The 14,827-nt window shown below is 45.0% G+C and overlaps 1 protein-coding gene across 1 annotated transcript in view; it reads right to left on the bottom strand.

Annotated features, from left to right (window-relative positions):
• Nucleotides 1-14,827, bottom strand: part of LOC147102483 (EF-hand calcium-binding domain-containing protein 5-like) — a 197,148-nt gene that overhangs the window by 37,074 nt on the left and 145,247 nt on the right. The window contains exons 16-19 of the mRNA XM_085965119.1: nucleotides 13,140-13,246; nucleotides 9,699-9,949; nucleotides 7,521-7,744; nucleotides 1,014-1,110 (exon numbers count right to left, since the gene is read on the bottom strand). Of these exons, the coding sequence (XP_085821245.1) occupies nucleotides 1,014-1,110; nucleotides 7,521-7,744; nucleotides 9,699-9,949; nucleotides 13,140-13,246 (679 nt within the window). The remainder of the gene's footprint in view (nucleotides 1-1,013; nucleotides 1,111-7,520; nucleotides 7,745-9,698; nucleotides 9,950-13,139; nucleotides 13,247-14,827) is intronic.

Below are 14,827 nucleotides of genomic sequence, written 5' to 3'. Positions count from 1 at the left end.
ATCTCGAGGAACAGCACCTCATCTTTCGATTAGACACTTTACAGCTTTCTGGACTCAACATCGAGTTCAACAATTTCAGACAATAACCTCGGCCCCTATTTTTTCACATGGCAGCTGTTGATGATTCTGCCATTCCCAGTTACACCTCCTCTAGACCCATCTTTTGTTTCTTTACTTGTCCCATTACCATCTCCTTTTGCTTTGTACTCATACCTTTTGCCATTTAATCTCTCCTGCCTTCCACCCTATCACAGACCTTCCCTTTTGTTCTTTCCTCCCCTCCCGCCTTTTCCTGCCCCTGCACTTGCTTAAAACTGGTAACATCTCTAACTTTTTCCAGTTCTGACGAAAGGTCATCGACCTGAAACGTTAACTCTGTTTCTCTCTCCACAGATGCTGCCTGACCTGCTGAGTATTTCCAGCATTTTCTGTTTTTATTTCAGATTTTCAGCATCCATAGGAACATATGAACATAGGAACAGGAGTAGGCCATTCAGCCCCTCGAGCCTGTTCTGCCATTCAATGAGATCATGGCTGATCTGCGATCTAACTCCATATACCCACCTTTGGCCCATATCCCTTAATACCTTTGGTTAACAAAAAGCTCTGATTTAAAATTAACAATTGATCTAGCATCAATTGCCATTTGCAGAAGAGAGTTTCAAACTTTTACCACCCTTTGTGTGTAGAAGTGTTTCCTAATTTCACTCTTGAAAGGGCTGGCTCTAATTTTTAGATTATGCCCCCTAGTCCTAGAATCCCCAACCAGCGGAAATAGTTTCTCTCTATCTACCCTATCTGTTACCCTTAATATCCTGAAAATTTTGATCAGATCACCCTTTAACCGTCTAAATTCCAGGGAATACAACCCTAATTTGTGTAATCTCTCCTCGTAACTTAACCCTTGAAGTCTGGGTATCATTCTGCTGGATTTTACAGTATTTTGCTTTGATATTATATGAAATGTCTGAGCTTCACTCGTTACTATTCTCTATAAACACAGCATATCTTACCTTTAAAGTAGTGTGACAGTAGGTGGGTGTCTACATTAGCAAACTGTTTAATGGGGTCAAAGGTGTAGATACTGTGAAGTAAATTACTGTTCAAGTTCTGTGAGGAGGAGAGCAATAAGTGTTAACAGGACACAGTTGGAATTCCTATGAAGTCACAACAGCAGAACAAGACTTAAAGGTGTTGTCAAGCTATTATATACAAAGGTCAAACAGTTCTCCTGTGTCAGTCAGTGAAACAAACCCGCCATTCAATAAGATCAAGGCTGATCATCGACCTCAACTCCACTTTCCCGCCCAATCTCCATATCCCTTGATTCCCCGAGAGTCCAACAATCTATCTACCTCAACCTTGAATATACTCAAAGACTCAGCATTCACAGCCCTCTGGGGCAGAGAACTCCAAAGATTCACAGCCCTCTGAGTGAAGAAATTCCTCCTCATCTCGGTCTTAAATGGCCGACCCCTTATCCTGAGACTATGCCCCCTTGTTCTGGACATTCCAGCCAGGGGAAACAATCTCTCAGCATCTACCCTGTCAATCCCCTTCAGAATCTTGCATGTTTCAATGAGATCACCTCTCATTCTTCTAAACTCCAGAGAGTATCGGCCCATTCTACACAACCTCTCATCATAGGACAGCCCTCTCATCCCAGGAATCAATCTAGTGAACCTTTGTTGCACCGCCTCCAAGGCAAATACGTCCTTCCTTAGATAAGGGGACCAGAATTGTGCACAGTACTCCAGGTGTGGTCTCACCAAGGCCCTGTACAATTGTAGCAAGACTTCCTTACTCTTGTATTCCAACCCCCTTTCAATAAAGGCCAACATGCCATTTGCCTTCCTTATTGCTTGCTGTACCTGCATGCTAGCTTCCTGTGTTTCTTGCACGAGGACACCCAAATCTCTTTGAACACCAACATTTGAAAGTTTCTCACCATTTAAAAAATATTCTGTTTTTCTATTCTTCCTACCAAAGTGAATAACCTCACATTTCCCCACATTATACTCCATCTGCCACCTTACTGCCCACTCACTCAGTCTATCTATATCCCTTTGCAGACTCTGTGTTCTCCCCACAGCTTACTGTCCCACCTAGCTTTGTCATTCAGCAAACTTGGATACATTACACTCGGTCTCTTCATCTAGGTCATTAATATAGATTGTAAATAGCTGAGGCTCCAACACTGATCCTTGTGGCATCCCACTAGTTACAGCCTGCCAAACTGAAAAAGATCAGTTTATCCCTACTCTCTGTTTTCTGTCTGTTAACCAATCCTCTATCCATGCTACTATATTACCCCCAACCCCATGAGCCCTAATCTTGTGTAATAACCTTTTATGTGGCACCTTATCGAATGCCTTTTGGAAATCCAAATATACTACAGCCACTGGTTCCCCTTTATCTACCCTGCTAGTTACACCCTCAAAAAACTCTAATAAATTTGTCAAACATGATTTCCCTTTCATAAAACCATGTTGACTCTGCTTAATCATGTTATGATTTTCTAAGTGCCTTGATACCACGTCCTTAACAATGGATTCCAGCATTTTGATTGGATGGGGTGCCAATTAAGCGGGCTGCTTTGTCCTGGATGGTGTCAAGCTTTCTGAGTGTTGTTGGCGCTGCACTCATCCAGACAAGTGGCGAGTATTCCATCACACTCCTGACTTGTGCCTTGTAGATGGTGGAAAGGCTCTGGGGAGTCAGGAGGTGAGACACTCGCCACAGAACACCCAATCTCTGAGCTGCTTTTGTAGCCACAGTATTTATGTGGCTGGTCCAGTTAGGTTTCTGGTCAATGGGGACCCCCAGGATGTTGATGGTGGGGGATTCGATGATGGTACTGCCATTGAATGTCAAGGGGAGCTGGTTAGACTCTCTCTTGTTGGAGATAGTCATTGCCTGGCACTTGTGTGGCACGAATATTATTTGCCACTTATCAACGCTGAATGCTGCATGTGGGCATGGACTGCTTCATTGTCTGAGGAGTTGCAAATGGAACTGAACTCTGTGCAATCATCAGCGAACATCCCCACTTCTGGCCTTATGATGGTGGGAAGGTCATTGATGGAACAGCTGAAGATGGTTGGGCCTAGGACACTGCCCTGAGGAACTCCTGCAGCGATGTCCTGGGACTGAGAAAATTGGCCTCCAACAACCACAACCATCTTCCTTTGTGCTGGATATGACTCCAGCCAGCGGAGAGTTTTCCCCTTGATTCCCAGACTTCAGTTTTACCAGGGCTCCTTGATGCCACACTCGGTCATATGCTGCCTTGATGTCAAGGGTAGTTACTCTCAACTCATCTCTGGAATTCAGCTGTAATGAGGTCCGGAGCTGAGTAGTCCTGGTGGAACCCAAACTGAGCATCGGTGAGCAGGTTATTGGTGAATAAGGACCGCCGGATAGCACCGTCGATGACACCTTCCATCACTTTGCTGATGATTGGGAGCATGCTAATGGGGCGGTAATTTGCCAGATTGGATTTGTCCTGCTTTTTGTGGACAGGACATCCCTGGGCAATTTTTCACTTTGTCATGTAGATGCCAGTGTTGTAGCTGTACTGGAATAGCTTGGCTAGAGGCCTGGCTAGTTCTGGAGGACAAGTTTTCAGCACGGCAGTCAGGATGTTGTCAGGGTCATAGCCTTTGCTGTATCCAATGTGCTCAACCGTTTCTTGATATCACGTGGAGTGAATTGAATTGGCTGGAGACTGGCTTCTGTGATGGTGGGGACCTCAGGAGGAGGCCGATATGGATCATCCACTTGGCACTTCTGGCTGAAGATGGTTGCAAACGCTTCAGCCTTGTCTTTTGCACTCACGTGCTGGGCTCTGCCATCATTGAGGACAGGGATGTTCATGGAGCCTTCTCCTCCCATTAGTTGTTTAATTGTCCACCACCATTCACGACTGGATGTGGCAGGACTGCAGAGCTTTGATCTGATCCATTGGTTGTGCGATCGGTCAGTTCTGTCTATAGCATGCTGCTTCTGCTGTTTAGCATGCATGTAGTCCTGTGTTATAGCTTCACCAGGTTGGCACCTCATTTTTAGGTACACCTGCTGCTGCTCCTGGCATGCTCTTCTACACTCCTCATTGAATCAGGGTCAGTCCCCTGGCTTAATGGTAATGGTAGAGTGAGGAATATGCCGGGCCATGAAGTTACTTCTGCTGCTGCTGATGGCCAACAGCATCTCATGGATGCCCAGTTTTGAGCTGCTAGATCTGTTCTGAATCTATCCCATTTAGCACGGTGGTAGTGCCACACAATACAACGGAGGGTGTCCTCAGTGTGAAGACGGAACTTCGTCTGCACAAGGACTGTGCGGTGGTCACTGCTACCAATGCTATCATGGACAAATGGATCTGCGACAGGTAGATTGGTGAGGATGAGGTCAAGCAGGTTTTTCCCTCGTGTTGTTTCTCTCACCACCTGCCGCAAGCACAGACTGGCAGCTATGTCCTTCAGGATTCAGCCAGCTCGGTGGTGCTACCGAGTCACTCTTGGTGATGGACATTGAAGTCCCCCACCCAGAGCGCATTCTCATTTATATTAAGATGATGTTATTAAGTTAAGTTCAGCTCACAAAAAGTTAAATCCACAGGGCACGTAAGCTTTTGGGAACATAGATTAGATCCAGACAATGGAGCTGGAGAAAGGGCATTTCTTGCAAACCACATCAGTTTGAGAGAATGGGGTTCATTAAGATTTTCTAGTAGCATTCACACCTAATCAGCGAGGGAGAAATAATCCTGCTCTTGATCACTATGGAATGACTGCTGCTGGAGAGTGAATGTGTGTGTGGATACTGGGTGGGAGACAAGGTTGGGCTGAGTTTAGCAACTTTCGATCTTAACCACTGCTCCCATTTACTCAGACAGCGGCTGCTGGTAATGGAGGACGTCTGCACCAGAGCTACTGGGAGTGGAGGGAGTGCGGGCTGGTGCTTGGGGTGGGGATCCTCTATCGGTACACGACTGGCAGGATGGTCTGTACCCCTGTGGTCCACCTGCCTTTCTCTGCCACATTCGCGGGTCACGGGAGGCTTCTCCTCTTTGCCAGATTTTTCATGCTTCCCTCCCCCTCTGCTATTTTGCTGTAACCATTTACACGTCCTCTGGATACAGCTTTGACATTTTATTACATTAAAGGTGCTATATAAATGCAAGTTGTTGTCGATGTCATCCCGTTAGCACCCCCTTTTTGCCTTGCACCATCAGCCCCTTTTGTCATTTAATCGCACCTGCCATCCACCCTATCACAAACCTTCCCCAATTTGCATATTCAAGGTGTGTAGCCCATTTCAGCCGTGTGCTCTGCGTGCTTGGAAGCTTCCAATTTGGCCACCAACGCCCTTCCAGGGGAAACTGAGAACGCGACCCGCGATTGGTCTCCCTAACATTCGCTCAAAAAGCAGGCACAATGATAGCCAATTTCTCCCCCCAGGCTATTTAACTGCTGAGGTTAGAGAAGCTATTTTAGGCAGTCATGACCCTTGACTAAAGTCTGTAAACACACTTTCCCCGGTTGTCAGTGGATGGCGACTAGGAGCGGGATTATTAGGTACTGAGGCCAATAGTAATGCCCCTAAGGATCCTCAAATGAACTCAGCTGACTCAATAGACTGGTCTATATGGCCGACTGCTTCAACAAGCAGTGTGTGAACACGCTGCAACTTCTTTGGTGTTTCTGAAATGCATTTTTTCTCTTTATTCATTCTCAGGATATGGGTGTCGCTGGCAAGACTGGCATTTGTTGCCCATCCCTGGCTGTCCTTGTCCAACTGAGTGGCTTCCGAGGCCACTTCAGAGGGCAGTTAAGGGTCAACCATATTAGTGTGCAATGTTCCCTTTAAGCTGCGTGGCCGCACGGCGCTCTGCCGGTCCCGCGCAGCCGGTGAGCCGGCTTTTAAATACCGCGCATGCACGGAATCTGCAAAGGCCCGCGCAGCCCGTTAAAGGGGCCACGCCGGCTCCCCCCCCCCAAAATGTTAGCGGGAACATTGTTAGTGTAGGACTGGAGTCACATATAGGCCAGACCAGGTGAGGACAGCAGGTTTACTTCCCTAAAGGACATAGTGGACCAGTTGGGGTTTTAACTTGACTGCTTCATGGTCACTTTTACTTTCACTTCATTTACAGATTTTTAAAAATGTTAATTGAATTCAAATTCTCAATCTGCCACGGTGGGATTTGAACTCACGTTCGCTGGATCACTAGTCCAGTAACAAAAACCATTACACTACCCTACCCAATTGGTAAACTCTAAAACCGAGTGGAAAAAAATTGTTAACCATGCAAACTTAAACTTTATTCCGCCTTTCAGGGAATTCTCCTCTAGCATTCCGAAGCAGGTGATTGGCTGGCGCAACAACGCCTTGCATTTATAGAGCGCCTTTAACCTAGTAAAACGTCCCACGGTGCTCGTCAGCTGTTAGAGTGTCTTGTGACAGTACTTGAATTGAACTTGAACATACAGCCAATCCAAAGGCCAGATTTTTTTTGCCTTGCCAACGTTCTCCTCCCCGCCCCCCTCTTCTGACGGCACTGACTCCTGTGCCTCATCGAAGTGGCCATTATTCATGCGTGAGCTTTGGCAGTGAGGGTGGGCAGGCATGTTCAAACATGGGGAGGGGTACGCCAAAGTTAAAAGATGCCCGGTGGCCTGTCACTTTAATTCACCACTCCATTCCCACTCAGACCTCACCGTCCTCGGCCTCTTGCACTGTTCCACGGAAGCTCAGCGTAAGCTCGAGGAACAGCACCTCATCTTTCGATTAGGCACTTTACAGCCCTCTGGACTCATTATCGAGTTGAACAATTTCAGATCATAACCTCAGCCCCTATCATCATATATATATATAATATTTTCTCTTTTTTTTTAATCCACACTTTTGTCTGGGCTTTTTTCTTGCCTCCCACATGACAGCTGCCCTTCATTCTGCCAGGGCCACTCACACTTCATCTAGAGCCACCCTTTGTTCCTTGAATATCTCTTAATGTCTCTCAATCTCTCCTGCTTTCTATCCTATCTCTGACCTTCCCTTTTGTTCTTTCATCCCCTCACCCTTTTCCCAGCCCCCACTTGCTTTAAAATCTATCCCTTTTCCTGCTTTTTTTTCCAGTTCTGACGATGGGTCATCGACCTGAAATGTTAACTCTGTTTCTCTCTCCACGGATGCTGCCCTGGCCTGCTGAGTTTTTCCAGCGTTTTCTGTTGTTATTTTTAAAACATGCACAGATGGGGGTCACTGGAGGAGTGGGAATCTTAGACAACTTTAATCCAGAATCACTAGGCCGATTATAATGGCCCTACTACTGCCCAGGCTGAGATCCGGTAACTCGGCACAGACTTTCCTGGTCCTGTATGCTTTAGCTACTCACTGGATACATTAGCTTAGCTAAGCCAGCCAGCCAGCAGGGGGAGCCAAGCATTAACTTTTCAACAAGATGACGAATAAACGCATTGCAGTTTGGGAGCTGCCCGGTGCATTTACTCTCATACCTCTTTGCAGTACTCCCAGGTGATGCTTTGCACGCTCAACTTTGGTTGCAAGAGCTGGAACACCATCTTAAAGATGTTATGGACCATTGCTGGAAGATTCTTGGAATTTCTGATCTCTGCAAGTGCCTGCTCATTTAGATTCTTGATACTTTCTCTCAGTTCCTGCAGCATTAACTGGTGAAACAGCAGCTTCTCTCGCTTTTCTCCATTATCATGGTCAGCTGCTGGGTAGAGCAAAAAGAAACACAATGTTAATGAAAGGAAGCAAGCATTTGTGTCTGCCACTGTCCTGTAATCTCTATACTTAACTCTTTAATTCATTATTATAAAAAGTGCATCAAAAGAGGCTTATCAAATTTCTATCTTAAAATTCTTGTAATACAATTAGTATAATGAAGAAATACAGTAAGTATATTAAACCATATACTGGAATTAGCTCGAGGACATAAGTGATTTATTTTAAAACTAATGGTAGCTCATAGCTATGTTGAAATGGCCAGGTCATTGTAAAAACAAATTAGACATCACATCAATTTACTATATACAGAGAGAAGGCTGAAAGCATCAGCATTTGTATTTATATTCAATATAAAAGGAAACTAAGAGGGAAATAATTCAAATGTGAAGTACTTTTTCATTGAAATACGCTGAGTTCAGCTGATCTCAGTCAGTAGGGTACATTATTGCCACTACAACGGGTGGCAGTGCCCTTGGGCTGGGAAGAAGCTTCCTGCTCTTGAATAATATTACTCCTGCAAAGTGTGGATGAGCAGTCCCAGGTTTGAGCTCGGCTATGATGCCCCGCACCCCCCCACCCACCAGTATCAAATAGGCTGCTGACACTCCGGCTTAGATTCTTTGACTGGCATTATTTTAACGCTTGCAGTAAACCTTTTACTTTAACTGGTTAAAAAAATGCTGAGCAGAAAATCCAGGCTTTACAGTCTAGCCTCGCATATAAGGAATGCGAATGGAAGACAGACACCACCTATGAGACTGTACCCCAGCACACGTCAGCACCTTCAGGAAAAGGAGGGGGGGTTGAAAGTTAAGAGTGATTTTTTTTAAAGAAAATAAATGTTTTTAGGAAGTGGACATACTCTGCCAAATCCCCTCAGATAACCAATGTCCACGTTTATTTGCAATTGCTTATCATTAAATTTGGAGAGGGCACTTGTTGCTGTAGGGGTTCAGTGTTACCCAATACACACAACAATGATTCAGGCTGGTGCACGGTCACTGCTTACAGACCAGTACAAAGTTTGTAATGAAGCCACAAAATGTGGCATCACACCAATTGAGAGGCTATTTCTGTTGTATAATTTGCTAAATATAATTTAATCACTTTATGATCAAAGGAATTCACACAGCAAAGTGGGACAATGTTACTTTTCTAAAAGCAAAAATCGCATGACAAAGCTCCCCCGTCAGTTATACAGTTGTGGAGTTAACTATTTAAAATGGAAGTGGGTTTTAGTGAAGACTACAGATTGGCGTTAATTCATTTGGGCAGCGCCTCAGTCTCGATAAAAAATTGCATGCACAGCTCCTCACACAGCGAGTCGTGATTTGTGGCTAAATGTGTGAGAGGGAGAGAGTGCATGAGAGAAAAAGTGTAGAATGAAAACAGAAATAATTCACTGAATAATCCCAAGCAACAGCACTCCTTCCTCCATTTCCTTTGTAACATTAATGGCATAAAGCACAGCAGAGGTCAGAAGGAAAAGACAAGGACCAGCCAGGAACTCTGTAGGCCAACAACTCAGCTGAAAATTGTGCTGGTCTCAGTGTATTGGTACCCACAGTGATCTTTTCCTCTCAGCACGGTCAGAGAATTTGGATTTCAATTCTTAAGTCCCTTGATAGGTTGTTCAGTCTTCTGAAGTGGATTTTGTGGGGGCAACATCCCTAACACTGCCGACAGTCAGTGGGGCATCTTTTTGGCCACAGTTATTTTTCTCACTGTAACATGGTGGTGCTTGGTGGGTGCTGATGTTACCGCTATGAGTGGGAGCCGAGACGACTACGCTTTCTGAGTACATTTCACTGCATTCAAGTTGCTGGTCATGGCGTGAAACCTACTCCTGAGATGGAATTGTCCTATTCCAGAGTTACTTCAGAATAGAAAGTTACACCATCTATACTGTCAGCTAGCGAGATAGATGCAAATCAGTTTACTTAAGGTCGCAGTCTCTGGTGTCCCAGTTGTCTGCTTTAAGATCCTGTCGCAGGCTTCATAAAGAATCTTCAGCATCTTCAGCAGGCTCCTGAACTCGTGAGCCAGGAGCTGATTTGGCACCCCAAGGTCAATATCAAGTACTGCAAGAGCTCTCCCCGTCAAACCTCGCAGAGGAACGCAAACACGTTTTCCTTTATATGTCGTAGAGCAAACTACTTCCGAAGTATCAGCACAACTGAAGAGGTAGTTTCTGATTGAAAAAGATATTAAAGATTAGTTAATAATTGTACAGTACTTTAGATGTAGAGGAACCAGCAGTCTGACTGTTGAGATACGCAGACGATCACTTACTAAAGAGGACTTCTGCCTTGTCTGTTTATTTGCATCTAATTTTAAAAATGCGTCTCAGTAACAGGGGTGGTATTGTAGCCAATATAATACTGGACTAGCAGCCCGAAGGTTATGAATTCAAATCTCACTCTGGCAAGTTGTGAAGTTGAATTCAATAAAGCCGGTAATTATCATAGGAAAAAATGACTGTGAAAACTGCTGGATTGTCAGAACAACCCAACTGGTTTACGAATGCCTTGCAGGGAAGGGAACCAACAATCCCTACCCAGTCTCTGGCTTATAAATGACTAGTCCGCATGACGTGGTTCACTCTTAATATCCTTTGAAGTGAGCAAGCCACTCAGTCGCATCATACAATTGCTACTAAGTGCCATCACAGCAAGAACTGCAGCAGGTCAAGGAGAAGACCCACCGCCACCTTTGCAGGACAATTAGGGAATGCTGTAAACATGGTCTTGTCAGTGACGCTCACACCCTCAGAGCAAATTTTAAAAAAAATGTATCTTTACAGTGAGGCCTTCAGCATTATTGCTTTATCACGGGGCATATTTTTCTCTATTTACTAAAGCTGGCAGGAGTTTAAAGCAGGGAAGCTTGCCCTGACTTGGTTGTTATTATTAGTGAAAGGAGGAAATGAGCCCCAACATGTTCTCACCAGCTTTTGCTTGAATCTGCAAATATGCACTACCATAACTGAACTGTCTTAAACCCTGAAAAAGTACTGCGCTGTTTATTCTTAGGATTTGGATGGCTATTTCCAACTCTAAGACAACTGAAGGTCATTGCTTTTGCCAACTGGTTGTCAGACCCAATGGCTCCTCTGGGCTTTTTGCATAGACGATGTCTGCCTGATATATTAAAATAACAAACGCAATTTATATCAATATATCTAGGTCAGAACAAGGTTGCATTTCATAAACTAAAGCCATTAACAATGACTACTGTGGGTTAGATGCAGCTGACAGTCTAATCTCTCCTAACATTTGATGGTAACCTTTAGATTTCCCTGCCTTTATTCATGCCACATAATCAGTGCCCCAACCTGCTGCCTCATTGGAATGATAGGACTTAGTTCAGACCTATGAGCCTGGATTTTCCCATTCCCCATCCACCCACCCAGCAGGGTGGGGGGGGGGGGGGGGGGACGTCCAGTAGACCGCGGGAAACCCGGAAGTGACAGGCTGTGGAGTCCACAGCATGCGTGTGATGTAATGGGCGGGTTCCCCACTCTGAAGCCAGCCTGACTGACAGGTTGGCTTCCAGTTGGGTGGGGAACACTGGCTTGTCAGGACACCGCAGCAACAGATAGGTCTGGGGTCCGGGGGGGTGGGGGGTGGTTTCAAGCCTGGGGGGTGGGGTTGGCGGGGGGGGGGGGGGTCCAATCCCTGACCTGGTAGGAGTTGCGATCCCAGGGGGGCTACGATCGGCAACCCTTAGGCTGAGTTCGATCTCGGAGGGGTCCGATCCCTGACCACAAAATGGGTGGGGGTCCAATCCCCGACCCCAGGGAGGGGTGGGCTGCTGGTGGGTGAGCTTGGGAAGCCGGGAGGAACCATTCCCCACAAGGATTGCTCCCCGAGGCTGTGCCAGCCTCGCTGCAGCTATCGAGCCCGGGATCCCCGGCCGCCTGCAGTTAAACCTGTGCAGCAGGTTAAAGCAGAGGCTTCAGGCTTCATTATCATATTTAAAATGCCAACCCGCCTCCTGGCAGCGGGTTAGCTGCCCGCCTGAGTAAAAGTTGAAAGTGGGATGGTTGGAGGAGGGTTGGGGTCGGGATTCAGAATTTTAAAACTTTCACTTCCCCCCTCGCCTCCAACCCACCCGTTTTCTCATGTGAAAATTCCCCAATGATTTCCCACATAGTAAGGTCCTAATGCTTGGCTGTTATCACGGGAGGTACCTACCAAAGACCAAAGATCTTTGTGGAGAGGAAGGGAAATTCTAATGGACAGGTACCCCAGGCCCTCCTCATTGACCCACTCAAGAAGCGTTAACAGAGGCACGGAGAGACTTCAAAGAGGAGAGCATTTTAAAAAAAATATCTTGTAGAGTTTCATTTTACTGATTCAAGAACATGCATGGTTGGTATTGATTTCCACACTTCTAAATATAAAATCAATTCACTTAGCAGAACCATACAAGTTGAAGCATCTGACATATTTGAGAGTCAATCTCACGACCTCATTTGCTCATGAATTATGCAGTTTGCTTCTACTGTGAAATAAAAATCACATCAAATGGAACCGTCCCTTACTTATTTCACATACTTCATCTTCTGGGTGTATGACGGACCAGGCGACACTGCAGGCTTTCTCGAGGCCCAGGCCTGGCTCTGCCTGCTCCACTGCCACACTAATGTACCCAGCAGATGGTGCGCCCAGGTGTCTGGCACAAATGTGTGACGGAGTGGTCAAAGTGGGCGGGAATGCTCTGGAATGGGTTCCTAATACACTTCACCTGACTAATCTCTTTTGAGGCAGTTCTCCTGGTAAATAGGAGATTGATGGGCCCTTCAGACAAGGGCTTCCAATCTATCTGCCATTGGAGAACTTTTAAAAATAAAATATTTTTTAATGTTATTCTTTCTGCAGCAGTACCTCATCTGCATTAACAGGGAAACATTTGAAAATAAACATTTAAAATACCTAGGAGGTCATTTTGACTTTGGGTGCTAGTATAAAATGTCGATATCTATTCAGCCGTCCATTATACATCTCTTCCGATTTTCCCTCCCGTTGACCTCAATCGAGAGAGATGTCAATCGGGTGGATGAAGCGATATTGCCAGTTTTACACTATTGCCCAAAGTTAAAATTAACCCCGCTAGAATCTTATCGTTCAGAAAAGGCCTCACAACAAATTCTACTTTAAACATTAATGTGTCACTACACCATTTTGTAAAAAAAAGAAATCCCCCCTCACACAAAGTCCAGCAGAAATGCACTAATGGATTGAATCAACATTGGGATTTTTTTGCACAGCGCAGGTGCTTCAGTGTTGTATGGAGCAACAGGAGCCCAAGGAATCCAGATTTTCTCATCCCAAATTCAAAGCTGAAGAGCCAAATGCTCATTCCTAATAATGGCAGACCTGAAGTAGTTGTCCTTCCTCTGCAGGATCATTGGAGGCACATGCACGTCTGACCATCCTTCTTCAAAGTCATTTTCTGTTGTCATCGTCTTGCATAAAACATAATCCTTTGGCATGTGAAAGAAATAGTTCAGCGGAAAGGAACTTTGCCACCATTTCATGACATTCAGTTGCTCTACCACTAGACTACAGCTTACAATAAATACATTTTAGTGTGGTATACACAATCATTTAAAAAAAAACATAAGAGCCTATCTTATGTATAAAAGCAGGGAAGTCCTGGGTATTGGTGAGACCACACCTGGAGTACTGGGTACAGTTTTGGTTTCCTTATTTAAGGAAGGATATACTTGCATTGGAGGCAGTTCAGAGAAAATTCACTCAGTTAATTCCAGAGATGAGGGGGTTGACTTATGAGGAAAGGTTGAGCAGGTTGAGCCTATACTCATTGGAATTTAGAAGAATGAGAGGTGATCTTATTGAAACATATAAGATACTGAGGGGGCTCGACAAGGTAGATGCAGAGAGGATGTTTCCCCTCGTGGGGGAATCTAGAACTCGGGGGCATAGTTTCAGAATAAAGGGTCGCCCTTTTAGAACTGAGATGAGGAGGAATTTCTTCTCTCAGAGGGTCATAAATCTGTGGAATTCTCTGCCCCAGAGAGCCGTGGAGGCTGGGTCATTAAATACATTTAAGGTGGAGATAGACAGATTTTTGCAAGATAAGGGAGTGAAGGGTTATGGGGAGTGGGCAGGGAAGTGGCTTTGAGCCCAAGATCAGCCATGATCTTATTGAATGGCGGAGCAGGCTCGAGGGGCCAAGTGGCCTATTCCTGCTCCTATTTCTTATGTTCTTATCTTATCTTATTTGGCAGCTCGGTAGCTCCAGTGGTAGGTTACAAGACTTACATTTAAAGGGCTTGGCTTTGAATCCCAGCCTTCAGTACTGTTCGCATTTAACCACCTTGCACTAGTGTTAACCAGGTCAAAAAAAATTGAAACAGACATCTTTTCAATCCAAGCTAAATATTCCTCAATTGAGCAAATATTGAATGAAGTTGACAGTGTTTCAGCAGAGTTGCTGGCCAAGACCAGTTAGCTTAGAAGTAGCGAGCCACCAAGAGACAAATAAATAGTGGGAACATCAGATTGCTTTTAAAATATCATTTAAAAAAAAATCACTCACCCTTAGGTAATTCTGTTTAACTAATATACTGTATATGTCATTTAAATAAGAAGCTAAGACAGATCGATGACTATGATAACAAATGATACTGGTTGAATGAACGTTTAGCTGTAGGGAAAACATTTAAATGCATTCAGAGGCACAAAAAAAGGAAACATTTGGACATGTTGGGTGTAGTAATGGTTACAGCACTGAAGATCAAATCCCACCACGGCGACTATGAAAGCTGCTGGATTGTCGTAAAAACCCAATTGGGCCACAACTATCCTTCAGGCAATGGTGTCCACCACCTCTCCCTGGTCGGCCATACATGCAGTTGACTCAATGCCCTCTGAAGTGGTCTAGCAAGCCATTCAGTTGTACAACAGAGGAACAATGGATGGGCATTGCCCACATCCGGAGAACAAATATATATTTTTTTAAACCCCAGCTGGACAGGATGAGTAACAGATGAAACTCTGTGTGAATATAAAGTGACAATTGACAGAAAAAGGACTATTCT

The sequence above is a fragment of the Somniosus microcephalus genome, chromosome 22, assembly GCF_052327205.1.
Source record: "Somniosus microcephalus isolate GS21.2 chromosome 22, FLI_Smic_1.0, whole genome shotgun sequence".
In the NCBI taxonomy this organism is placed as follows: Eukaryota; Metazoa; Chordata; class Chondrichthyes; order Squaliformes; family Somniosidae; genus Somniosus; species Somniosus microcephalus.
The sequence above is the reverse complement of the archived record's forward strand: the minus strand, read 5'-3'. Positions and strand labels throughout refer to the sequence as shown.